The sequence below is a fragment of the Nyctibius grandis genome, chromosome 22 (genome assembly GCF_013368605.1).
Source record: "Nyctibius grandis isolate bNycGra1 chromosome 22, bNycGra1.pri, whole genome shotgun sequence".
Taxonomy (NCBI): Eukaryota; Metazoa; Chordata; class Aves; order Nyctibiiformes; family Nyctibiidae; genus Nyctibius; species Nyctibius grandis.
The window spans coordinates 3,846,904-3,872,526 of record NC_090679.1 but is presented as its reverse complement, the minus strand read 5'-3'; the positions used below and the strand labels follow the sequence as shown (position 1 = coordinate 3,872,526).

At 38.6% G+C, this 25,623-nt stretch overlaps 1 protein-coding gene across 1 annotated transcript in view; it reads left to right on the top strand.

Annotated features, from left to right (window-relative positions):
* SLIT3 (slit guidance ligand 3) overlaps positions 1-25,623 on the top strand; it is a 524,461-nt gene that overhangs the window by 338,136 nt on the left and 160,702 nt on the right. Inside the window, exons 9-11 of the mRNA XM_068417108.1 lie at positions 2,734-2,875; positions 19,190-19,261; positions 24,935-25,006. Of these exons, the coding sequence (XP_068273209.1) occupies positions 2,734-2,875; positions 19,190-19,261; positions 24,935-25,006 (286 nt within the window). The remainder of the gene's footprint in view (positions 1-2,733; positions 2,876-19,189; positions 19,262-24,934; positions 25,007-25,623) is intronic.

The window sequence follows — 25,623 nt, the reverse complement described above, 5'->3', positions numbered from 1 at the left end:
GACCTTGCTGCCAACTTTCTTTTTGCCTCCCGGAGAGCAAGGATTGCTCTGAAGTGTTTTCGTCCCAGCGTGATCATTTCTCCCTGTCCCTAAAAGCTTGCAATAGCTTGTTTGCACTTCGCTTGTTCTTAACTTTGTTTTGGGCATTGCAGCACAAGGTAGGCCGGCAAAGAGAAAATTTAAAATGTATATGATCAGGTTGTAAGAACAAACCTCTTGTGCTTATGCAAAGATAACAGCGGCCTGTGTGCATTTTGAGGCAATATAAACTACTTTTGAAAGCAGTCACAATTAAAATCTTACAGAAACCTTGGACTCCGTGAAAGGCAGAGTTGGCAGTGTGGTTGGTGATATGCGGCAGAGCTCCATTAATTTTGAAGGAATTCTATTAATTCACAATGATGGTATGTCTGCCCTGCATTTCTATAGCCAGAAGACAGACCCAAGACAGCTGCTTGTCCTGCCTATTATACATGTACCTGTTTAACTAGTGAAGATTTTTTGTTTGTTTACGTTATTGAATTCTTTTTTACAGTAGATTTTTGCCAAGTTGATTCTGTAGGGTGAAGCTGCTCTAGTACTGAAATGAGCTCTGTGTTGAGCTAAAAGACTGTTGCTGGTAAATTCCTTATCTGCAACTGTCACGGAAGTTGGAAAGTGGACTATAAATGAGGCAGCATATTTTATCAAAGAGAAGGGATCATTAGTATAATCTCATGATGAAAGCAGCTGCCCGCTCTCATAAAAAATGAATTTGACTCCTACGCATGCCACAAATGTCCTGTGAGAACCATTTTTTTCAAGATGGTCACTACCTCTTAAAATCTAATTTCTGGATGCCTGAATTGGAGTTCTGAGGTCTGGTCTGCCAAAATACAGTCACTCGTAGCTCCAATTAGCATCAGTGAAAGCTATATTTAAAACACATACAGTGCTATGAGACCCACATTTTTCTCCTGCTGTCCTGACAGAAGGTCAGCTGATGACCTCATAAAAAAGAATTTCAAACCCAGTACTTTAATTTGGCAACATTTCGTACACAGTTGAAATGGTGATCTTATCCTGAAACTCAACAGTATACTTTAATATAAGGCAGTTCTGTCATCCCGGGCTACCAAATAATATTTAGAGGGGATAATTGCTTGCTTGAACTAAGGGAATTCAGACAAACAGAAACGAATTCACATCAGAATTCAATACCTTCCTAACGGAAGGCATGACTTTGCAGTCTTTTGCTTTCCGGGAGGGCTCTCTCTGCAAGTGGAAAAGCCTGTCCGTTTTCAGCTGACATCTTTTCAAACTATATCTGCCTTTCAAAATAATGATACTTAGAGGTGCCACAGCATGTCTTTCTGATGCTGACTTTTCATTGCTGTTTACAAGTCTTTGAAAATAGGAACATATGTAGGCTTGCTATACAAGTTGACTTTGTTGTGCATAGTTAAGGGCTAAACCAGAGGGTACATACGCAGAAATCAAGAGAGAAAATTTATAAGAATGTTCCTTTGTTATAAAATTTTAACTGTCATAATGATACTGGATTGCAAATGGATGACAACAAATATTTTTGGACTTTTTGTCACCTGCAGTTATAATTTATGAAAGTATCAACCGTGGGTCTTTTCTAGGACAAACCCCAAGAATGTACAGCTTTGTATACAGTTTTCCATGTTTTCACATGTACTTGTGATTTGACAATTATGATGTGTTCATTTTTCCAACCAAAACACCAAATATGTTTTGTGATTATAATCTACTGTAATCTAGAAAAATACCAGTTTTTCCTGTTTCTATTATGATTTTGTCACTTCCTACCAACACAAGCCTTCACATTCAGCCCTCTGTGTCTGGTCAACAAGACACTTGAGGTTTATTGTGTTTCATGTACTTTGGAAATATGACTCAGCATAAGTAAGTCAATAACTGCTACGTCTTGATAACCTCAATTAGTGTAGCAAAACCATTTTATCTGTGTCTAAGTATATGTATATATCAAAATTTTAAAGGCGAGAATCATAACCATTGGAGTTAAACTGACATAATTGCTTTGCTATGGTTTCAAAAAAACTTAATGACACTTAATTAAACCTGAATGTAATGGATTGACTAGAATGTATATGGAGAATGTCCTCATGCTAAAGCTTTGCTCTGTAAGTAGCTTCTTGTCTTTCAGTGGAATTACTAACTTACGCAAGGATTTGAAGGTTTGAACTCACGTTTTTCTAAATTCTGTGTTTCCATTAACTGCATTGTCTAATCTTGAAAAAACTAGCTTTGTATTTCCAGTCTTTATGCCATAACAGGTTACCTCATTTCAAAAACATAAGTCATCGTTGATGACAGCCTTCTCTCAGTATGTAAAACTACTCAAGGAGTGTTTGTGTAATGGAAGCTTCTTAGCAAAGATAACTTTTGGAAATATGACTTGATCTTAAGGCTTATTTTTTAAATCTTTGAATAAATTGATATGGCTGATTATGGAGAGGACCAAAGAAGTGTTCATGAGGGAAAGAAATTGATAGAGTGGAGACTGAGGAAGAATAAGAACACAGTAATCTTTCACACGTTTTCTCTGCAGTTGATTGGTAGCACGTTATATTCACTGAATCCAAATAAATTATTACTTAATATAGTAAAAGGATCTGGAAAACTCAGAGGCTGATGTATTTTGTTGTTAAAATCTCAGGTGATCATTTTTCAAAACTAATGTTTAATGTTTTCATTATGTCTCAGGTTCCCAGTCTGAACCTCCATCGTGCAGTGCGAGTTCCATCACTTGCCCATCTGCCTGCACCTGCAGCAACAATGTAGTGGATTGTCGAGGAAGGGGCTTAACAGAAATTCCAGCTAACCTACCAGAGGACATTTGGGAAATGTAAGTGCCAGTGTAATGCACCATTCTCTTCCATGTCTCTCTGGTTTTAGTCCATGGCATAGCCTCCTGTGTGGAAGAAAGGCACGTTTTTAAAACTGTGTTCTGAGCAGTTATCAGGTATATTGTAGTTGTCCTCTTTGCTTTCGTTCTTTTGATCTAAAGGCTCAAACCATTCTTTAGTGTAAATTAAGATGTTGTTTGAAGTTGCCCTACCCCAAAGCAAAATGAAGTTCTTGGCGTATTATGTTCAGATTGTGTTTGCGTTTCACAAATCTGGGTTTCCAGTTCTATAGTGAGGAAAAGGAAATACACAGTCCTTTTTTGTAAAAAAAATTGAATTGTTTTATTTTTAGTTGGTGAATTCCCCAAAAAGATGGAGGGATTTCATGTTAGCTTGGCAAAATGCATTTGTAATGAGTGAAGTGTGACAAAAGATGGAGGGATTTCATGTTAGCTTGGCAAAATGCATTTGTAATGAGTGAAGTGTGACATGAGAACACATTGTCCCTGCTGATTTTACCTTCTATTTCTTGTCTCCCACATTTTGTTATTCCCAATTCTTTAACACTTTTGTGACTTTTTTGTGTTGTGAAATCAGATGCTGGTTTTACAGACTTGTTTGTCTTTATTACCTTTAGGAATTGTAATCATCTATTTTTGAGTCCGTGACTTCATACTACTGTGGTCCTGAAATACTGTTACATTAAACCAAGTTGCTTTTGGTTAGTCCATAGGGAATGCAGATCAATTCTTTTCCTCTTTAGGTGGTTGTCATACAGAGGTTACTGACATCCAACCAGCTTTTACAGTCTGTATAGTATGGATTCAAATACTTGTGTAGTTGACTCGTTTAGCTTCTCGCTGCTGTAGAAATACTGCTACATAGCAAAACTCACTAGGATAAAGCATAAGTTGAATTGCTCATATGTAGCCTGGCCCACTATGATATGCCAGGAATGGGACAGTTATGGCCAATGAAGATTATGTGCTATATTGTTTGCTGGTGATCTGCTCTACACCCCCACTCCTCTAAGTCACTTTGTCAGTTGCTTTGTAATTTAAGATTAACCTCAAATTTGTTTGGATTGCTGTCTTGGCATAACAGTTAGAGGTAGCTTATGCTTGATTGTGCGCCTCCATAGAAAAGTTATGTTAGAAATGAAAAAACATAGCTCAGTAAATGCAAAGAATAAACAACATCTTAAAATGAACATTGTTAAGAATGTATCTAGAGCATGTAAAAATGTTTACAGGAAATATAAACTCTTATGCAAGCTGTTCTCAATGCCCATTACCTGCTTGCTCACCGCCTGACAAAGTTCAGAAAGTATTGGTTGTGTTCATTTCCAGTTAATTATGGCACACAAAATATGCATGTAATACTTGTTTTTCTGTGCATGAAAGTTGGTTAAAATTATCCTGAAAATATAAATTGTGTTTGGCATACTAAGAACATTCAATATTTAGTCCTGTTTCCAATTCTGTCAGATGGAGTACAAATTTTCAGGAGTGGCTGGAATGGTTCAGTAAGAGACAGGATGAAGTTGGTCCAGACTTGCTCACAAAGTAGGGTTGGGCTAGGAGACTTGTAAAGTTTTATTTTGTAGTGTTGAAAATGCTGGCAGAAATCAGATAATCTTTGTGGCTTCATGCCAGAGTCACTTGGAGAGCAGTATCTGCAGGAAGACTGAGATTAGTGTGCTCCGGCACTCTCCTGACAGCAGTGCACCTCAGAGCGAGAAAGCAAGTGAAAATGTTCCTCTTTAGTGTGGTTATAATAGCATCGGGTATCCAAGTCCTGTCTCCATTTTGGTTGCTCCAGCTACAAACCAAGCCCCTGTACCTTGTAGTAAACGCAACGTAGAAGATCTCCTTAGGAGAGCAGAAAGTGAAGGAAGACTTGGAGAACCTTTAATTTAAACAATGAGGTAGCAAGTCAAGATGCATATAACATTTTAAGAAACTTTCATAACCTGGAGGTTATAAACCTTCTAGATCCATAGGACACTACATAAGCTCTTAGCACACTGTTTAATGATTTAGATCTGTCAGACTTGTTGCATTTTAAGCAGTATTTATTTGAGTCTTTGTCTGTAGATAAACCTCTTATCGCTCTAATCCTGCACGTATCCTTTGCAGTTCACAGGCACTTCTGGTGGGTGTAGTTCTGCAGAACTTCAGAGTGTAACCTCATGAAAACATTTACTGCTCACTTTCTGTGTGAATCAGTCCTGTGAAGATTTCATTTTTATGGAATTTATATTAAGAAATTTAAGTAGTTCTGTCAGAATAAGTCTAAACTCTTACACTACGATTTTTCCTACTGGTAAAATCGTGTTTTCATTTTGTAAAAGTACTGGTAAAAAAGAGCAATTAACCTTATATCCAAGGGCAAAGTATTACATATCCTTACCTAGAGTAAAGGATATAGTCACATAGAAAAATGTTTCTGGAAAGATGGAAGATGGTGCCACAGTGTTTTCCCAGAAAAATCCTCACATAAATTTCTTTGACCAAGAGAGCCATTGTGCTTTATGCAGAAGTCTGTCATACTGCTCAGAAATTCAGTTTGTCTGAGGCTGCTCTGGGCTTATTCAATATAAAATCCATCCAGAGATCTGGTTCCAGCTACACATGGAATAATGATTGTCTTTTGATTTGATAGGCAGAACAATACTCTTGCTGTAATGTTATAGCAATGAGGCCAAGTAAATTCTCTCTATATGCTGCAACCCACGTCTTGCTCTCACACAGCAGTACTGTTGTTTTTTGTTGCTTGGGATTCATCCGCCATGGTTGGCATTTAGTCAGACCCTTTATATAAAAGGTGGCTATGTAGTGGTGCTGCCCGAATGCTTCTTTCTGGACTCTGTAATCCTATGATCTGATCCTCATCCTCTTTGAGAGATCTAACTCTTACTAGAGATGAGATTCCTCCTACGGAAAGTGCGGTACTGACAAACTACATGGCTGGGTTGCTGTTACATAGAAGCCGAAGGGATATATCTTGAGATGGTATATTTTTCATTCAGCCGTTTCTATCTAGCATTGTAAAAACTCATTCCACTACTACGTTTCCCCCTATAGACTGTAGTCCATTCATAGTATTTATATGGCAGTATTACAATGCTGTGCCTTCCTCAGTTCTGCTTGGGGCATTTCCAAGTTCCTTTGCTTTGCTATTAGTTTCATTCAGTTACAGCTTTCTAGTTTTTGTATTTCCTTTTAACTCAGTATTTCTTTGGAAGCCAAATTGTATCCGATAAGAACCCTTGACTGGCAAACTGTTCTACAAAAGTGAAACACACAGCTGTTACTCTATCGTGGTTATTAAAGGTGACCTACATTTCACTCTGTGTTTCAGTATTAATTAAAGATCTTTTATTCAGCCTTCCTGCCTTTCTTCATTAACATGGGTAGGCAGAACCTTCTCTGACAAAGTTGCCAACAAGTCCTAAATTTGTTTTTGTTGATAAAAACCTATCACAAAACAGGCAACTCGCTTGTCATGGAACATAAAACAAGCACCATATGACACTAATTTTCCCTTGCTGCTGACCTCTGCCACATGTGACTTAGAAGTCTGTTGTGTTACTCTATTATGCCTCTCCCCAAGGTGTGTTATCCTGAAGGCCCTCATTGCAAGAATGTTTATTATTAAATAAAGGAATTTGGGAAATCTAGAAATCTGTATCCCAGCCTTGCTTTTTCATAATTTCATAAAATAGGTAGCTAGAATGTACAGAATGCAATTCATTTTTTAATAAAGCTTCTTGTTCAGTGGGGAGCTGACAGCAGCAGCCAAAATGACTGAAAGTGAGTTATAAGAAATTGAAGCTGAGGAATACAGACTGTGTGTTGTATGTTATAAAAGATTCTCTGCTTACAAAGTGGTTCTTTGTGTTTTTCAGAGAAAAAATGAACAGTGTATGTTATAGAGAAACACATGAGAATAAGCTCAGAAAAGTTTTGCATGAATATTTGGATGAAAACAAAAGTCATTAAGCACCTGGAGGCATTTACGGAAAAAGAAATACCAAGGCAAATATGGCTTGATGGTTTGCTGGTAAATGAACGACATAGTCATTTCATTACATTGGAACAGCATCTACAATAAAAGGAGAAGTTTGCATTTCTTTAGAAAGGGTGAGAGAAAATGCGTGCAAGATAAATAGGGAACACAGTGTGAATGCAGAATGGTCATGACCTTGGAGGGATATCGGGAGTGGGGCATGACCTACAAACTAGTAGGGGACAAAGTTGCCAAAGAATCTGTTTTTCTGATCAGACTTGATCACAACCTCTCAACCAGTGCCTGTCAGCCTGAATGACAGCCCAGCCCATAAAGACAGCAGAGCCAGGCTATAGTAGAGACCTGTTAAACCCAAAGCTACCAGCTGTGCCTGTGAGAGTCAACTACCCTGCAGCCTGTGGGAGCTCGGAAGGGTGTTGTGAGAAACACACTTGCCACAACAGCAGATTTCACTCAGCATGTGGTTTGGGCTGTTGTTGGCTCAGGATGTTGGGCTGGATGGGTCTGAGCTCTGGCGCTGTCTGCCTGTTCTCAATCAAGTGTTTGGCCAGGGAAAGGACAGCTTTCCTGCGCTTGCAGATGTGGGGCACTGGCAGTAATGGCACTGCTAGCCCTGTCTGTAGTGTTTCAAATACTATTTGCTTCAATGTGCGTCCTGCCAGGTTCGTTTGATGCCTCCCAGTACTGGAGAGTGATCAGTAACTCCCTATTAATCTTTTCCCCACCTCACTACACTTTTCCTTTGTCCCTTCTTTAGAATGAAGTTTTCTTGCTGTTTGTCTATCTTAGACTGATCTACTTGATTTTTCTGTTTATCGCTGCGAACAAGGCTGTATTTTAGGATATTAATTCTGGACAGCTTTTGTCTGAGAATTTTGTACACCGTAAAACAGTAGTGCAGGGACGGCTACTGCTGCCTTTGTGTTTTGTAAAAGTTTGTGTAAGACCTTCCAGGGTGAAAGCAGGGAACAGCCCCCCCAAAGCTGGCCCTCCTGTTGCTGTCTGGTCTGGAGAGCATGGTGGAGGAGGGTGCTCACGGTGTGGTGCCCAGAGGCAGGCTGGCACTGGGCAGTGCTTCTCTGAAGGATCTTCAGATTGTGTAAAAGGATTTGATTAATTGCTAGTGCTAAGGGCTGGATTGTGGGTTGGGACAGACACTTGAGAGAATAAAGACTAGCTTGGCCTAGTATGGAAACGGTTGGGAAAAGAAGGCTGAACTCGCATGAGGAAACAACAAAACATATGACGAGAAAGACTGGGAACAAAGGAAATCAAGACAGTTTGATAAAAGTGCTGTGAGTCTGAGAAAGTGAGGAATGTTTGGTGATAAGGCCCGAGATTGCTGGTAGTGAGGCCAGGACACAAGCTCTGCAGGGAGGGCTTTGGGGATGTGGCAGAAGGGCTGGGACACTGGGTGGCGGGGATGGGAACTGGGCAGGCTGCAGGGCCAGGATGGAGTGGCGCAGGTGAAGATGGAGCTGAGGAGTCTCTTCCCACCAGAAAACACCGGTATTGTCCCTAGCCTTCCTGCATTGTCGCCATGGTCTTGAGAAACCCAACAACAATTTTCGTATCTTTGTCCCTGTGCACTAGTGACCACCTACACAGAGATTAACTATTAGACTGCACAGGGATTTACTGGTTTGACTGCTGCTATTCCAGTTAGACGTCAAGGAAGAGCTCTGGGTGGTGTACTTTTGTTACACATGAGTTTCTTTGTGATGGAATTAGTTACTTCAGCTTTTGCTTTTGAATCCACTAAATAAAAAATATTATTTAAAAAAAGTGAAAAAAAATAGAAAAATGCAAAGTTAATGTTTGTAGCTGCAGTCTTCATTCAGTGCTTTTCTATATATTTGTTGGGGTATGCGCTTTAGTTACAGCATAGTCTCATGTTGCTGTTAGAATACTGGATTTGTTTTGTGTTGTCTAGGGGTGCATCAGGGTTGTGTAGTGAGGGAGCCTGTGTATATGGGATCTGTTTATTTGTTGCAGAAACAGGAAAATTCTAAAATGGGGAAGGTAATCTCATGAATGCTATTCGGAGAATTGGGTTGTATCTCTTCTTGCCAGTGGTTTTATTAATTGACTCTGGGCAAGTTACTTGCACAAACTTTTCATGGGTGGTCACTAGTGATGTAATCCTCGGTTTCTGCCTGACTCAGCTGAGATATTCAGAAGTGCTGAGGACTCACAGCTGCAGCAAAAGTCAATAGGAGCTGGGCTTTGAACATGTGCTGTGCAGTGCTAATGACTTTGAAAAGCCAAGTCCCAATCATCTGCAGACTTATAAATCAAACTCCAGAATCTAAAGTATATCCTTAGATCCTGAAACTGATCTTAGATTTCAAACCTGTGCTTTTTCATGTCAAGCTTGCTTTATCACTGTTATTTAACCTTTACAATACTCTCTGTCTTGTAAGATTAAGAGAAATATAATTGTATAAACCAAGAGTAATGCTGGATAGGATGTATCTAAATGAGGACCTTTTGTTTAAATGCTGATGTAATTGCTTCAGACAGAGTAAAGAGGCTGACAGTCCCTCAAGGAAAAGTGCTGCTTAGGTACCCATGTCTGGTGAGATAATAACCACAGCTTCCCGTCTGGCTTCTGAGACGAGTCAGAGAGTAAAATAGGGTGGCAGCCCTTCTACCAGCATCTAGGTTTAGCTTAAGGTCAGTTTTGAGTCGCTTGTTCTATGTTGGTTTAGTTTATCATTCTCACTATTGATAGTTGAATTGGTGACTGATATTTTTGTAGGTATGAGTAGTGCTTGATTTTGGTGCATAATTTCTACTCTTAGGAAAAATGCTAGAGTTTGAGCACTAAGGAAAAATCTAATGCACTTAACTGTTGATTTTCTCATGGTTCTGTCAAAATGAAAATTAACCTATTTTCTGCAAGAGAATCACTTTGAAATGTAATGTTCTACTAGTTCCACCTTCAATTAGTGCTTTTCTGACAAATTTAATATTTAGAGAATTGCTGTCATGAGAGTACCACGGTGCTGGGCAGTGTTGCTGGACGGCAGACAGACCTATACATAGATGAGTTTGTTGCTTTTGTTGCTTCAGTGATTCTATTGGGAAGAAATTACCTTCACTGTTCTTCAGTACCTGTAGGAGTGTGTATTGTAGGAGAGCTGGGACTTCAGTTATGAATCTTGATGAAACTTTTGTGATTTGAGGAAGGTGATCAACAAATTCTGGGCATTTAAATTACTGGTATATTCAAAAACAATTTTCCACTGATTAAAATAAAGTCAGAAAAGCTATTATAACAAGATTGAGCACTGGTAACTGTTTATTGTAATAAAATTAATTCTTTCTTATATAAAGATATATATCAAGATATATATATAAAGATATAAATCAACTGCACCATAACAATTTCATGTAAATTAACAATTGGCTTTGAAGTTCTCAGCTTCTAAAAGGCAAGAGTTCTTTCTTTTTCCAAGAATATAAGTGTGTAGAAACTATAAACTTTGGGGATAGAGGAAAGATAGTTCTGCATTTAGCAACATTCTTCCTCCTAAAAGAAAATTAGAACAATTTTCCCAGGCTTCCAGTAAATACTGTAGCTGAAGCCAGCGCAGTATTTTTGAACACTGTAATAAATGTTCCATAATTGCCTCTGGTGGCAAGTTCTCTGGCTAGGGAATCAGGCTGGCTCCTGGAGTTGAATCATATAATATAATTTTCATTCACTGCTGTAAATTGGCTCTGGACAGCCTCACATGTCAAATTTGACTACTATTTTCTGGATCTCACTAGGCAAACTGTGTCATTCACTCCTTGCATTCAACATAAAAAAGAGGTTTCCATTGTCAAGCCAAAAATGTGTAGAAAATCTTCTATTCTATGAGGGCAAGACACACAAATAAAAAAGAAATAATAAAGAAAATAGTTTAGACTGAGAGTCAGTAGAGAAAATATATTTATATGGCAAATGTCAAGAATAAAGGTGTTTTCTGTGCTGAGACAGATTAAGGAAAACAGAAAGCTATGTTTCACAGTTTTAGAAACAAGCAATAACAGCAGGGAGTTTCTGCTGTAAGATCAAGGCAGGATTTATTTCTTACATCTTTACTTTTATTTGTAAAATTAAGTGTAACTAATGTAATCTATAGGCATAGGAAGATGTTTTTGTTTTGATAAATCTAGATTTCATGCACATGATAATTTTCATTTTGGCTGTATAATTTTTTACCTTCTTCTCTCCTCTTTATGATTGTGACATTTCTTTAAGGAAAAAAAAAGTTATGTGCAGGTGGATTTTACTCAAGCAAGCTGTGTAGGAGTTAGTAACCTTACAAGGTTTGTAGGTTTTGGGTTGTTGGTTTTTTTTTGGTTTGGGGAGTTTTGTATGTGTTATTTTTTTTTTCCAGAGGTGTCACTTCAGTCCAGCAGGAACATAAATTTAGCCTTGTTAATGAAATTGAATGGCATGAACAAAAAGGCATATATCTTTTTTATCTTATACAAATGTCACTCAAAAGCTCCTGTTATACCAAGCAAAATGAGGAGATTGTGGTGTATAATGAGTATATACATCCTGAAAGCTGATTATAAAAGTGTAGAAGGAATCATAGAAAATCAAATAGGGAGCCTAAAATCATAACTTTGAAATAAAATATACTAATCAGATTTTTTACTGCATGAAACGCTAATTGTCTTTTGGCTTACATGTGTTCTGTTTCTTTTGCTAAAAAAAAATTAGGTAAAGAACAGAGGATTTGAGGAATGTTTATGTTCAAATGATAGAATCTGTTTTGTTGACAAAATATTACAGGTGGCCAACTTCAACGACCAGAAAGCTATTTAATTTTCCAGTTATTTCTTGTGTTTTACATTTTCCTTGTCAGTATTTGTAAATGTGTACTAAAAATAGATGTTACAGAATGTACGGAGCTCTTCACAGTAAGTTAGGTTATAGATTAAATGATTAGGTTTTTTCCTTTCTCTTAGTTTATTGTTTTCATTTCCACTAAGTCTGAAAATATATTTTTGTGTTACAACTTGACAACTATAATGCAAACCAACTTGAAATCCTCAGATCCCTGAGCTAGTTATTTGCATTGTTAGAAAATTTGGGAAGTGATCTGGGCTGGAAGTTTCTTGAAGTAATTGGAAGTCAACAGAGGGTGGGCAGGATTGACCTACTGAAATAATGATGAAATAGCAATGTGACTTGTTCAGGGGTTAGTCTTTCTGGGACCTAACGGAACAAATCTTACTCTCACTAAAGCAAACATTATGAGTCTGGTTTGTTAAAAAACATTCCTACTTGTTTACATTTATGAAATGTAACTATAGGCCAACTATTGCTTTCTAGTAGGCACTGTAGAAACCATGTGTCTCCCAAGCATAGACTTCAAGCTGCAGATTTAAAAAAAAAAAAAAAAAACACCAAAAAAACCCCCAACCAAAATATAACAAAAAAAGTGCTCAGCAGAGGTCTGAGGTTGAGTCAGCCTCAGAGTACATGCTGTGTTGTTGAAGTGAATGCAAGAACCTCATCCTCAATGTAGTACCCTGTGGGCTGGTCTCCTTGGAGCCTTCTGAACTGGAATCACTGTGCGACACAAAAACCCAAGAGTGGGATCCATGTTTCTGCAGTGTTTGCTACACCAAAACATCTCAGAAACACAAACATGCATGAACACATGCATGCTGGTTGAATGAAGCAAGCAATTAGGCTGCATTTTAGCAGTAGGGAATTGGAAATTGCCAAATCTCTCCAACCTAATGACTCTCTCTTTCCTGGATTTGGGTTCATGGCCACATGCCTGTATACAGGTAAAATTCTTCCTGCGAACTCTGAGCCCAAGTCCATGTGACCCAACGAAGTCTACTGAGATGGGAAATTATCTCTTGTCTAGTCTAGAAGAAGAGTGGGGAGACATTATTTTGTATTCTACCCCAAAACAGCTTCTGTTTAACCTTTAACACCCTCACTGATTGTACCCACTGATGATGGCTCACAGGGGAGCTCATTTGAAGTCCCTGCTTTTATGTCTGAGCGCAGTCCACAGACAGTTCATGCAGTTGTGGCATTGCAGTGAGAGGGAGCTCAGGCACTGGCCGCATGCTCGGTGGATGCCTGCACCCTCACTCCAAGGATGAAGCAAGAAAAATAAATGAATGAGAGTAGTAGGAGAAATAACAATGAAAGGTGATGAGAAGAGCCAAAAATTCCACCCAGCCATGTGGAGTATCACGGTGGTAGATGGAGAAACCTTGAGATTTGGCAGTATATTACTGCATTCTGGTTGTTCATGTTGATAGAGACATCGGTGTTATGTCAAAAACTGTTTTGCAGAATACCAGTCTACAGGCTTGTCTGGGGTCTTCATGTTTGTACCACATTTGATGCAAAATTAACATACGACAACGGAGCTGGTGGATTCATAATGTGCCTGCCATTACAGATTCAGCGTTTACCAGCAGATATCTGACCAGCTGCTCAACTACAGAGTTGTGTCAGCTTAAACTAAATTCACTGTGGCATGTCAGAAGATCCAATATCACTGGCGCTACTTTTAAATTAACACCATGGTATCAGGGAACATATCAAAACATCTGGTTTCATTCTGAAAGATGTCTTGTGGTGAGCAGAATTATCTATGTAGCTTCCTAGGTAGATTTATTTGAAGAGTCACTTCATTCTCGATAGGATTTTGTCTATTGAAGATCTGCCCTTAGGTGAATAGTTAAGCAGTAGTCCTTTCTAAAACTATAGCAGGAGCTTGACAGCTAGACCCTGAAAATCACCACCAAACGTCAGAATATGAAGGGAAACTCTAGTTGTCACCTTGTATTAGTATAGGCGGACAGTTTACTGGCTCTCAGCTCTCCAGTTCCTAAGGCAGACTCAATGAGAGGGATTTATAATACGTATTATTAATTTTATTTGGAAGTCATTCAGGCACTGCGATGAAAGGAAGCAGTATAGAAGTCATGGAGAACCATATGTGTTTAGGGGTTTTATACTGGTGGTAGAGTCTTTGGCTGAGGCAGAGATTGAAGGCTTTAACAAGCAATAAGCACAGATATTTAAAATACTGAATGTCCTGCCATCCCAAAGCACTTTGTTTTCTACCTGTCAGAGAACTGAGGGGTGAGAGACAGAGCAACAAAAAGGCCGTTCCTTGGTAATGTAGGTCCATAGACACTTTCTGAAGCAGAGGACTGCAGGTTTTTTACGTTGTGCTTTGCAGAGCAGTGCCCTGTGCAGTGCTGTGGCGTGCAGGGCGATGACTGCAGCTTCTGCGTTCTTCACTGCAGAGTAAGCCGCAGGTCCTGACTGTGTAACTGTAGGGCAGGATTCCTTCCTTCCCAACAAGGGGGCCTCCGATCCAGGGCTGTCTGGGTAAATACTTCAGTGCAGCTACCCGAACCTGTTGTGCATGGTAGGAATAAAGCTTATATTTCAAATGAAGAAGCAAGAAAGGTGTCAGGACAGGGATCAGATCTGGCCCATATTTGTAGTAAGGAGACAAGATTTTAAGTATGATTTATTCCTCTTAAATACTCAAAATATATCTGTGGACTTTTCTTCATCGGAGTCCAAAATGTACGATAAGTTATGTAATACCAAAATATGAGATAAATGTAAGATAGTGGTCCAAGCAGCTTTTATAATCCAGTTGTTCTCACTCCTTGGCAAGGAGGAACAGTATCTCTCTTGATTGTTGTGTGCTCTAGACGTTTCCTCCTTCCTAATACAAACGGTTCTCCCCAGCCCTGGGCTTTGTCACTGTGGGCGATGCACATGCTGCTTATTTCCTCCAAGCAGTCCTTAACCAGCTCCCTGCAAATCCCTGCCTATACGGCAGGAGAAAAGTGAGGGGTTTGCCCTTCCCAACAACGTTCATGAGGTCATGCGCATCCCGCCAGACACGAGTGTGCTACAGGTTGCTGCTGCACACTAATCTGATCTTATGCTTTCTCTCCCTCGGAGACTGCTTTTGGTTATTGACTGCCTGAGTGATGCAAGCCTGAAAGAGCCTCGGCACTGGGAGCAGAGTGACGTGGTCCAGGGAGCAATCTGACTCATTCACGCGCTTTCTCTCTCTCCCAGCAGGGAAGTTCATGCCTGCCCAGTGCAGAGGGATGTTTCTGACATGTCTCAGGCAAGAGCTCGGTGGCACTGTTAATAGAGCATGGCTGTCTCATTTGTAGGCTCTGTTCATCTGACAGCTAAGAATTATCAGTACTGATGCTTCACTCCCTCTCTCTTTTTCTCCAAGCTAGTGATTTGTCTATGTTATGGGTAGGTAAGCTTGACAAAACATTACACATTAGCAGCTGAGGCGGTGTTCAAAATGGGAAAATTGCTCACAAACTGCTCCATTAGAGACCCAAATAACAAATTCTTTCTTTCCCTCAATGAAAGAGAGACAGTTAAGGCCCAAATTAATATGTCTGTCTCCCCGACTCTGCAGGGGGAATCAGTCTTCAAGACAAATGGCTTTGTCACTCCTGAGAGTGTGAGCTGGCTCTACGAAGGCTGCATTAGGCAGAGGTTTTTATCCTTTGTGTTTTGCCATCCTGGGTGTGAGCAGTACAGGTGCCGGATGAGGAGATGATGAAAAGATGTGCAATTCAGTGAACTTTGAGTTGGATTAGCATGGGAATTTGAGTGCTTGTTCTTTACTCTGGGATTGTTTTTCATATTTAACTACATAGTTTCCCCCCGTTTGGTTTTTTTTTCCTCCGATATGTTTACTTTTTGCTCTCATTGCTGCAAAGTCATTTAAAGAGAGTGGGAAGAAGGAGGACTTTATCCTGTCTAACATTATGCTGTTACAAGAAAAATGCATCTGAATCCACCGGGCCCTCATACTTTCCAGTCTCTGATAATAGAGAAGAGAAAGGAAATTGTTCTTGTCCTTTGATGATGTTGTCAAAGACTAAAACTTCGAGAGGCAGACAGAGCATTGCTGCGTGTCAGAAGGGGGGAGATATGCTTCAATTCATCTAAGCAATACAGCTGGCAGCAGGCGACATGGCACAGTGAAATGGGTAACTGAAAGGACAAACAAAAGCCCCTGAGAGGTTTGAACATGGCCAATTTATTTTATCAGTTTTGTGAATTCTACTGTGGAGTCTTTTAAATAGATCTTACTATGAAATACCACAGGAAGACTGAAGAAAATTTTATTGAGTTGTAAGAAATCTTAAATGTGGAGGATAGTAGTTCATATGATCAAAATTTAGCCTTTTAGGACTGTGTCTCTTGTACAGAGTTCTCAAATGTGTTGTAAAATTATTTTATAGTATATTCAGGTGATACACAAAAAAAATGAACTCACTGATGTTGCTTTGCACTAGCACAGGTGGTTTTGTAGGGTGTATGACAGCACTTCATAGTATGCAGGGATAGACCATGAAAAACAGTTTTCCAGAGGTCATGTTCTAGGCAAACTAGGTAATTTTCTCTGAAATAAAATGTAACTGTAAAATTTAGATTAGCTTTTCACTTTTTGCAGAAAAAAATGACAACACTAGGTAAGAACTCTGTTTTTCACTTTATTTGAAAGATGGCACCTCCAGCAGCAGTTTTCCATTATATCATGGGTAACACTGGTTTATAATTAAGCTTTCATCACATTGAAATTACCGACACCCCTTCTGGCAAAACCTAGTGTTTCCTAGAGATTTTTAATCCTTTACTGTCCTTCACATGTCATTTATAAGCTCAGATGAGGTGAAAGTACAAAGTATTAATACAAATAATTTGTTTTCTACTATTTTGGTTGTGTAACTGCATTGTGTTTTTCACCCTATGCCTGCCAATCTATAACATGCATTTATGAAAAAAATAAATGGAAGTCAGATTAGTACTTCATACTTCTAAAATAGCTGCTTATTTAATGCTGCACTTTAGTTAATGCTCCAAGATCAGCTGCATTTTGTGCCCAAGTTGGAGTCCACCTGCAAACACACCCTGATGATAGCACGTGGTACTGCTTGTCGTTTCTCTGGTAGCATCTGCAAAATGTAGTGCACTAAGCATAATGAGTTATGTGTTTTCTTTAGTCCTTCATTTACAAGGAGCTTCATACAATAAAAAAATGTAAGGTGCTAAGGTGAAAATGTAGCAGATAACAGCCTTGTCCATCTATTTCTGTACAGGCCATCTGCTGCAAATTTTGTAGGAAAGGGTGAAGAATTCAGTACAGCTTCAGAAGGTAGCTCTCTGAAACAACTCTTTCTCTGTATTCATCCCCACCTTTTCTAGAAATTTCATTTTTTCTTATTACTCAGGATCTATGGCTATTCCAATTTCGGCTTGTTTTGCCCTTTGGGGGCAAAATTTCTGTGTATATTTCCACTCCTGAGTCACTAAAATTTCCTTGGAATTTCAAGTGATTGTAGAAAGGGGCCATGTTTCTCGCCGTCACTATGTTTGAGTTTCCCTGTAATGACTGCTGTGCTGTGCCTGTGTGCAGCATGTGTGATCCCCCAATTTCTGTCCATAAGGCAAGAGAATTGGACAGGCATGGCCCTCTTTTGTTCCTAGAAGTGTCTACATAGAAACACTCGGGAGGAGTTAAACACCAAACTGGCAAGCTGACAAAAAGCCTTTATGGGAAGAGCATGTGTACTGCTAATTCTGGTGACAAACACCCAACAATAGTAGCGTGCTGAAGCTTACAGCAATTTGCATTTCACTGTGGACTTGCCAGAAATGAAGCACGTTATATTTAGACCAACTGGAAGGGAAATCTCAGACACTAATTCAAATCACAGAACAAGGAATAGAATTAACTCTGATCACAACCTTTAAAATAGACCGCTACAGGAATAAAAGAGTGCATGCACATTGACTGTCCAAGTTGACTGTGCAAGTGTCGCAATATTCATGACTTAAATAGCTTCTTAAAGTATAACGGAGCTGGCAAAATATGCTATTTTCAAGGGGATTTTTCTTTTGTCTATTGAAAGCGCAGATCAACAGAAGGATACCCTGTGTGTGCAATAGAGGGCTGATGGGCCTTACGCATTTTCTCTACATTATTCCCAAGTCCTTTAAAAAACATGATTTACTTCTCCCTGCATCTCATTTTATCTCTGTTCCTGGTTTTAAAATCTTTTCCTCCCCTCTGCATTGCTGCAGCAACTCTAAATGACTAGAGTGATTCATTCCATCATTACAGTATATTTTTGTATTTCAGTTCTAAACCATTTCCAACCACAGATTTTTGCTATTGAAACTGTTTCTTTTTATGACATGTTTTGAAAAAATACACAATATTTGAATAATAAGTAAGAGCTAGGTAAAATTTTGCTTTAATTTCCATCTCTGATTGTAGAATTTTAGATGCCATAGTCATTTGAATTCGTTGTATGGTGGTCCTCTTTTACATTTCTGGTTGAGATGAATATTTAGGGTTCATCTGAGAAGAGAGTCCTTTTTAGCAGGAATTTCGGGAACTTGCTGTCAAAGACTTGAAAATAGTTCTGGGAAGGAACAGAAATTAATCATAATGGTCACTGTATGTGGTATCTTAAAGGTGCGTATATTTTATGTTAGTGATACATGCATTTATGATACTTCATAAAGAATACTTCTTTCAAACCAAATCCCAGAAATGACAACAGCGGCATTTTTGTGTGGTGTGGAGCCTATTCTAGAACACCTTCAGTATTTGGTAGTTAAAATAGGAAGATACAGTCCTTTTTTGCTCTGCTTTAACACAGGCTTCCCCCCCTCCCTGCCCCCCGTAAAAATCTAGATTCATATTGCAATGAATTCCACTTTGTTTTGCAGTATTATTAATGCAAATGGTGGATATAGGGAGGGAACTTAAGCATGTTCCCACAGATTGTTGCTCTTGAGTTGCTCTGATAGTATTATTAATCTGCTTATTAAGCTGTCACAACATTACATAGCTTTTATTTTAGATAGCTATGTTCTATTTACAACAGCCAGTCAAGGAAAGCATCTGTATTTTCTACCCTAACTTTGATTAAGTAGTAATAAAACATACCTGCTATTTTTTATTAATTCCCTGAGCTTTAATGATGCGATTTCTATAGCCTGTGACTTTTTTCTATACAGATTTAGTATAATCAGTGAGATGATTTTATTTTTGAAGTTATTTTCTCAGTATATTCTCCATTTAGTGGCTTTCAAAAGAAAGAATTGTTTTGCATAAAAACTCTATAGAATTGTTTTATATTTACATAAAAAATTGCTATCATGTTTAATGTTATTCCTGTCCTATAATTGTGTAGTTAACATGTATATTACTTTTTTTTCTTTTCAGACGTTTGGAACAAAACCTCATCAAAATCATTCCCCCTGGAGCTTTTACCCAGTACAAGAAGCTTAAGAGAATGTAAGTTTTAATAACAAGACCAACATGCAAGAGCGATCATGAATCTTCTAGCTTCAAATTCAGTATCTCTATTTTAGAAACATATTGGCAATTTCTATGTTGAAATCACTGGGGATTGCACAAATAATCCCTTCAAAGTGTATGCAAGAATGGAATTTGATTCAGGATGCCTAACAGTGCATGAAATCCTTAATAATGCTTAATTTCACTTCCTATTATAAACGATGTGAGCTAATTAGTTGTTAGTCTGTTCAAACTTCAAATCTGCTTCCTCAGAAAAGATTTTAAGTTCTGGGTTTTTTTCTCTCATTCATTCTGGTATCTGTTTACACCACTTCAATTCAGTTGACCCCAGTTATAGTAGGAGTGCATGTTCTTGCAGAGTAGTTAGGATTTTTTTGTAGTTCATTCAATATCCTGATGCTGAAATGGTTTGGTTGTTTACAAGAAAACAAAGAAACCTGCGGGAGCTTATTTTCTCTATTTTCTTAATCACCAGTAGATACCCAGACAATTATTTTCTTACTAGCTCTTGTGTTTTCTCTTTGGATTTAAAAAAAATAATCCTGATTTGTAGCAGTGCTCTCAGGCACATAACCTGGGCATTCCTCCTGGTCAGTCTTTCTTTTCATTTTTAAGTGATATATGAGAGAAGTTGTGACAGTAGTATGAGGATACAGACAATGGTAAAACGAGTTACTCCTGCTTCACCATAGTATCAAGACGTTGATGGGTACCATCAGACCAGTAACTTCCAGAAGTCGTTCAGGCTTCGTAGCTCAGTGCTAAGACTGCTAATAAGGTGCCTTTACAGTTCTTGTTTTCTGATGCGAACAATACTTACTGGAGTTAAGAAACTGTCAGCTCATTTCGCAGAAGACACTGGATTATCAGACAGCCAATGCTTTTGGAAACTGAAATGAGCCTGCGCTGTACCTTTGGATTTAAGGGTAAAATTACTGTGTTTGCCAGTCCAAACTTAGCAAGTTCCTAGAGCTGAAGAGCTGTAAATATGGATCTGAATATTTAACAGGTCAAATAATCAATCTTCTAGAGTCTCTGTTCTTCTGTCTTGGTTTCAATATAGCTGTATGTATTTTTAAAGAAGTACTGTATTAGATAGCAAGATGGTAATTTCAGTGAAAAATGACAGATCCCTTTCCAGTGACCGAACTTGTAACTTTCATTATTAAAGTCACTACTTAGTTCTTTCTGAGGTATGACTAATTTTAGATTTTGGCAGTGTTTTACTGTCCTTTCATTTTTCATGATTGGTGAACTCTAGTTTTATGGGAGTTGACCAAAAAAATGTTCTTTAACTTGACTAGCTGCTCAACCCAGTGCTGCACTTACTGTGTGAAATGATTAATGTTAGAATTTCATAGTAGAATTCCATTAGCGAGTTGTGTTAACAGCTTTCTGGAGTATATTTGGCATACTCATTAAGATCTGAAGTCATAGTTAAATAATAAGTTATTGTGCCAGATGATCTGTATCAAAGCTTAGTTAACATGACAACAGCATTTTGTGGAAGAACTTGGGACAGATAGTTAGGCTGCAGAATGTCCCATAACAAACATGATGTTTTGCCATTTGGTTATTGACCTGTTTCCTTGTTAAAGTTTTATTCCTGCTGGACAGTGAGGGTCTAAATTGGACATTGTGAATTGTATTATATTTTTCTCCTGGTGAATAAAGAACGTTAGGGATAATAGACTGCTCACTTGCAGCACTCTCAGTGTTTTGATTGTTTACTGAGTATTTCCTGCAAGATTATGCAGTTTCCTTTTCTTAAATAATTGGATAACCGAGATTAATTTTTAGGTAAGAGCCAGTTGTCCAAGATAATCTTTATATGACTTTATATTAATAGGTCAAGATGCTAGCAGAAGATGTATGTATATTAATTCAAGTGTTATATCTGCATCTAGCTGAAGTTTGCTGTTTGGAATGTCTCTTCAATAGCTTCCAGGGTGGGAGAGTTATTTTGGTGATTGGGTTTTAGCAAAGGAGCTTAAATCTTTTGTGTCCTACACTTCATCATAATTGCCTACATCTTCTCACACAATTAATTACATTAAGCTAAATATAACTGTCTCAGATGGAAGATTTGGCACGTATAGGATTCACATATGCAGTTGAATTATATACTCTGGGATGATGGATTCCCTGATTTTGGGGTGAATGTAACAGGTCTTAGCTCTGTGCTCAGTTATTCAAGGTCTTTAGAAGAGGTTTGAGGGGCTTGAAGGAGATACATCCCATCTCCAGAATTAGAAGTTGTTGTTGTTATTGCATGAAGTATCCAGGCCCAGACATGCCATTTTGAATTCATTTACATAGCAGTTGTTCTTGTACCATAGTTCTGTAACTTCTAGCCTACGAGTTCCAAAGTTTATGGCATTACCTCCCATTTTGTCTTTGCTTTTCTGAGGCTTTTAACTAACAAGTATGTAGCACAAGACTAAGAGCCAAGTACACAGAGCCACTTTGAAAGATGTGGTTGTACCTCTCTAGCTCTGATGCTTGTAGTAGTGTTTCATCTTGTCAAATTAATTTTACCATATATCAGCAGAAAACACACTGAGATTTCACAGTCTTCCCAGTAGCTCTGTGGTGTTGCTACTTTTGTTAAGCAGCTTCTGAAAACTAAACCATATATGATGTGGATTTTTGCTGAGTACTCTTGTCAAATGAGAACATGTTAGAGATAATCAAGTAATCTGTTTCTAATAATGTTAGTCGACAAAGAGAATATTCGTCCAATGCTATTAATAGTTTTGCATTTGGCTGCATCTAAAAATAAATCTGTTCTGTTTCAAAACCTTTTACAGTAAAGACATTTAAACCATACAGTCATATGTTATACAGTGACTCACAGGGTATCCTTGCTCCCCTGGTGCAAAGTCAAGAGCTCTTTATGTCCCGAACTGGTAACTGAGCACAGCCACCCTCCACGGTGTGCTAAACAACCTTTTGGAAGAAGATCTGTACCATACTGTCAGAGGTGCAGGGAGACTAGTATGAGGTGACTAATGTATTCCCTGCCTGGGTGGAATCCTGATAAGTTTATTACATTTCCAGCTAAAGAGCCACATTTCCACTGAGTGATTCAGAGAGACTCTAAACTATGAAAATGAGCCTTATGTGATCTAAATTGACTTTGTTGTGCAGGTTAGAAAAGCCCGTATCTTTTTGTCTTGACGTAATTCAAGCACAGAATAGGGTGATCTTACCAAAGCAGACCAAAGGAAGGGAACAAAAGTACAAGGACACAATTGAATCCCTTTGCCTCAGTCAAGTCAGAAGGAGATGGAGCCTCCGTATCCAATAGCAGTGGAGCTTGGGCTCTAATGGAAAGGAAGTAATGTGTCTAATTATCTTCTAATGCTGATTGTAGTGCATCTGCATGAAGTGAGTGTGTCATCACCCAGCATGGCATTTATGCACGTTCAGGCACCATTAGTTATACGCTCATTAGCATCCGGACATGGGAAGAAAGGAAGGATGGAAATGTTGAAATGTAGCAAACCAATAAAATAGTGCTGAAATACTTGTTTCAAAAACTGGATGCCACTTTTCAGATGCTTGTCATTGTTCAGCAAACTCATGATGTCATGTCATTGTAATAGGTTTTAATATGTTTCTCAATAAATAGCGCAGATTCATATCAGGCTTCTACTTGGATAAGAATTACTAGATAAAAAAACAGCAAATGCTGCCAGGCAGTCTAAACAAGTTTCACAAAAACCTGTATAAAAATAGATATTCCTATTTTCAGTGTCACAAATTTGGCTGCTCTGAGTTGAGCTGAAGAACCAGAAACCTTCACTGAATGCTGTCCTTGTAGGCAGGATGTTGTAACAGAAAACATCAGTAGATTGAAGAGCAGTTGTTTCACGAGCCTTATAAAAGAACCAAAGAAAATCCCACTTTATGTGGATAGATTTGAAAACAGTTAGAGGGCTTCATTAAAATTTTAACTGACAGAATTTGTAGCTCAAAACATGTATAGAATGGAAAACCTTCTTACTTTCTGATTCCTAAATTCTTGTTTAAGTGATGTTTATTTAGAGTCTGACGGGGATCCTTAGCATGTGTCCCAGCGGAAATAACAGTGAAGATGTACATGAAGTACTGTATTACTCCAGCTTCAGCTATCAGTGAAAAGATTTGATATTACTGATACAAGCTGATACCAACTGTCAGTGAATGCAACGAGGTGGCCAAAAGTTACGCCTGTAGCTAAGCACCTGGTTGAACTGATTGACAGAAAGATTGGACTGCAGCGACGGTCATGAGAAGGCACCCAGTTCTGAGCTTCTGGATCCCAAGTGTGGTGAATTTGGCTCCATGTATAAAGAAATTGGGGTGGAGTATATATATTTGTATACTTAGTTGGTTATGATTAAAATTGAAGTGCATTTTCCAAACCAGGAGCACACTTCCCCTTGAAAATGACAGCAGGCTATAACTGTATTCAACTCACATCATAGCTGAAATGGTGGAGTCTCGCTGGGGCTCCCTGACAGGGTCTGCACTGCACTGGGTATTCCCCGCAGTGCTGCTGCCTTCGAAGGTCCACGATTTCCATTCAGATGCTCGAAGGCTTTCCCTAGTATCTGAAAACTGTAGGCAGACCTGCCAGTGCTGTGTCAACCCTCTTCTCACCTGCCTCACCAGATCAAGGTCATGGTAGAATTTTGCGCTGCTTGTTTTTTCTAGGCCATTAAAAACCAGACATCACTTGTACAGTGCCGAACTCCTCAGTGCCACTGGTGCCTGCTTTGGGATCAGGGGCTGGCTAGTCTGTTTCCCATCCCCTTTCTCATTGGTATTAAACAGAGGTGCTGTGGGAAAAATCTTACCTCAGAAGAATTTTATCATCCTAAGAATTATTAATATTGTTTCATATAAATTGAGACTAACCCTTAGTGGACTTTCCTAGGGTTTTGATGGGAATTTTGTTTGACTATATTACATGTTTCTGGTATTTATGAATATGTTCATCTTTACATCTCATTTACCACCAGGTTTCTTCTCTTAAACAAACACAGTCTTGCTGCCTCAGAAGCAATTCCCCGTTAATCCCACTGTCTTCCTTAACACATGTCCTGCCAGCACTTTCCAGCTATCTTAGAACCTCTCCTCACCTTATCTATCATTTCACTTACAATCAAAATATGGCCTTCTGTACTGTTATAAAATTAACCTTCTATGCCTGCGTGTTTAAACATTCAGACAACCTTTATGCTTTGTCACAGGCTGCTCCTCATGCTTGAGGACCACCCCACAGAGTCACAATGCGATCTCCATTATTAGTAGTTCTTAAGATGGTTTTATCAACAGTTTTTATTCAATGGATTACCTCGCTGTTGTTCCTCAAAGCTCTTCATAAAACTCTTTGTTTCAATGTCCATATAGTGAAAGACCTTAGTAACAGGGGAGCTGCCGATTTATTGAGGCTATGGTCTGTTGTACTGACTGATATTTTCTGAACATCCCTGGAATTTGCCTGTCTGTGTCCTTACGTAGTTCATAATTTCTCCGAGGTAATATGATCTTCCAGTTGTGTTTTTGTATGAAGTATATTCTTCCAATAAATTACAGCTAAAATATTTTCATCAAATTCCTGTTTACAAATATTTTTTTAATCCTCCCTTCTCTTTACAGAGACATCAGCAAGAATCAAATATCTGACGTTGCGCCAGATGCGTTCAAAGGCTTGAAATCTCTCATTTCATTGTAAGTAGAAAATAGAACTGAATGGCCATTTGGGGAGAGCTTGTGTGTAAGAGAAATAAAAATTATAATGTGCTGTCTGGGAGAACTTATGTTCCTGTGTGCAGTTGCCAGCTTGTGTGAAGCATCTAGTCTTCTGTAAATGAAAAACTGGTCATGAAGGTTAGAAAGAGGAACTGTTTACACATCTCTAGTAAGTCCTTTTATAGATGAACACCCCCAAGGTTACTGACTTGTTCACTTCTTCAAAGCCAGTGCATTAGCTGATCTACTGCACGCGTGCACCTGCAGGCTAATCTGTGCCCCCCAACTCATCATGGCACACAAAAACCTCATCATAGCTCAGACTGTTTGGTGGTGTTTATCAGGGTGGAGTTAGGGGAAATAACTTCCATAGTGAATTTTTCTTCTGTATTAAAGAACTGAGATTGCACTCTGTTGTGCTTTTTTTCAGTTTGCTTATTGTTTTGTTTTGTTTTCAAACTAGTTAGGGAAGAACCTCAGCTAAGAAAATGTTTATGATTCTTAGCTGAAATTACTATTTTATTAAGCTGGAAGGGGACTAAAATATTACTTTATACAGAAGATAAAGGGAAGGTAGGATCTCTTGACAACCATTT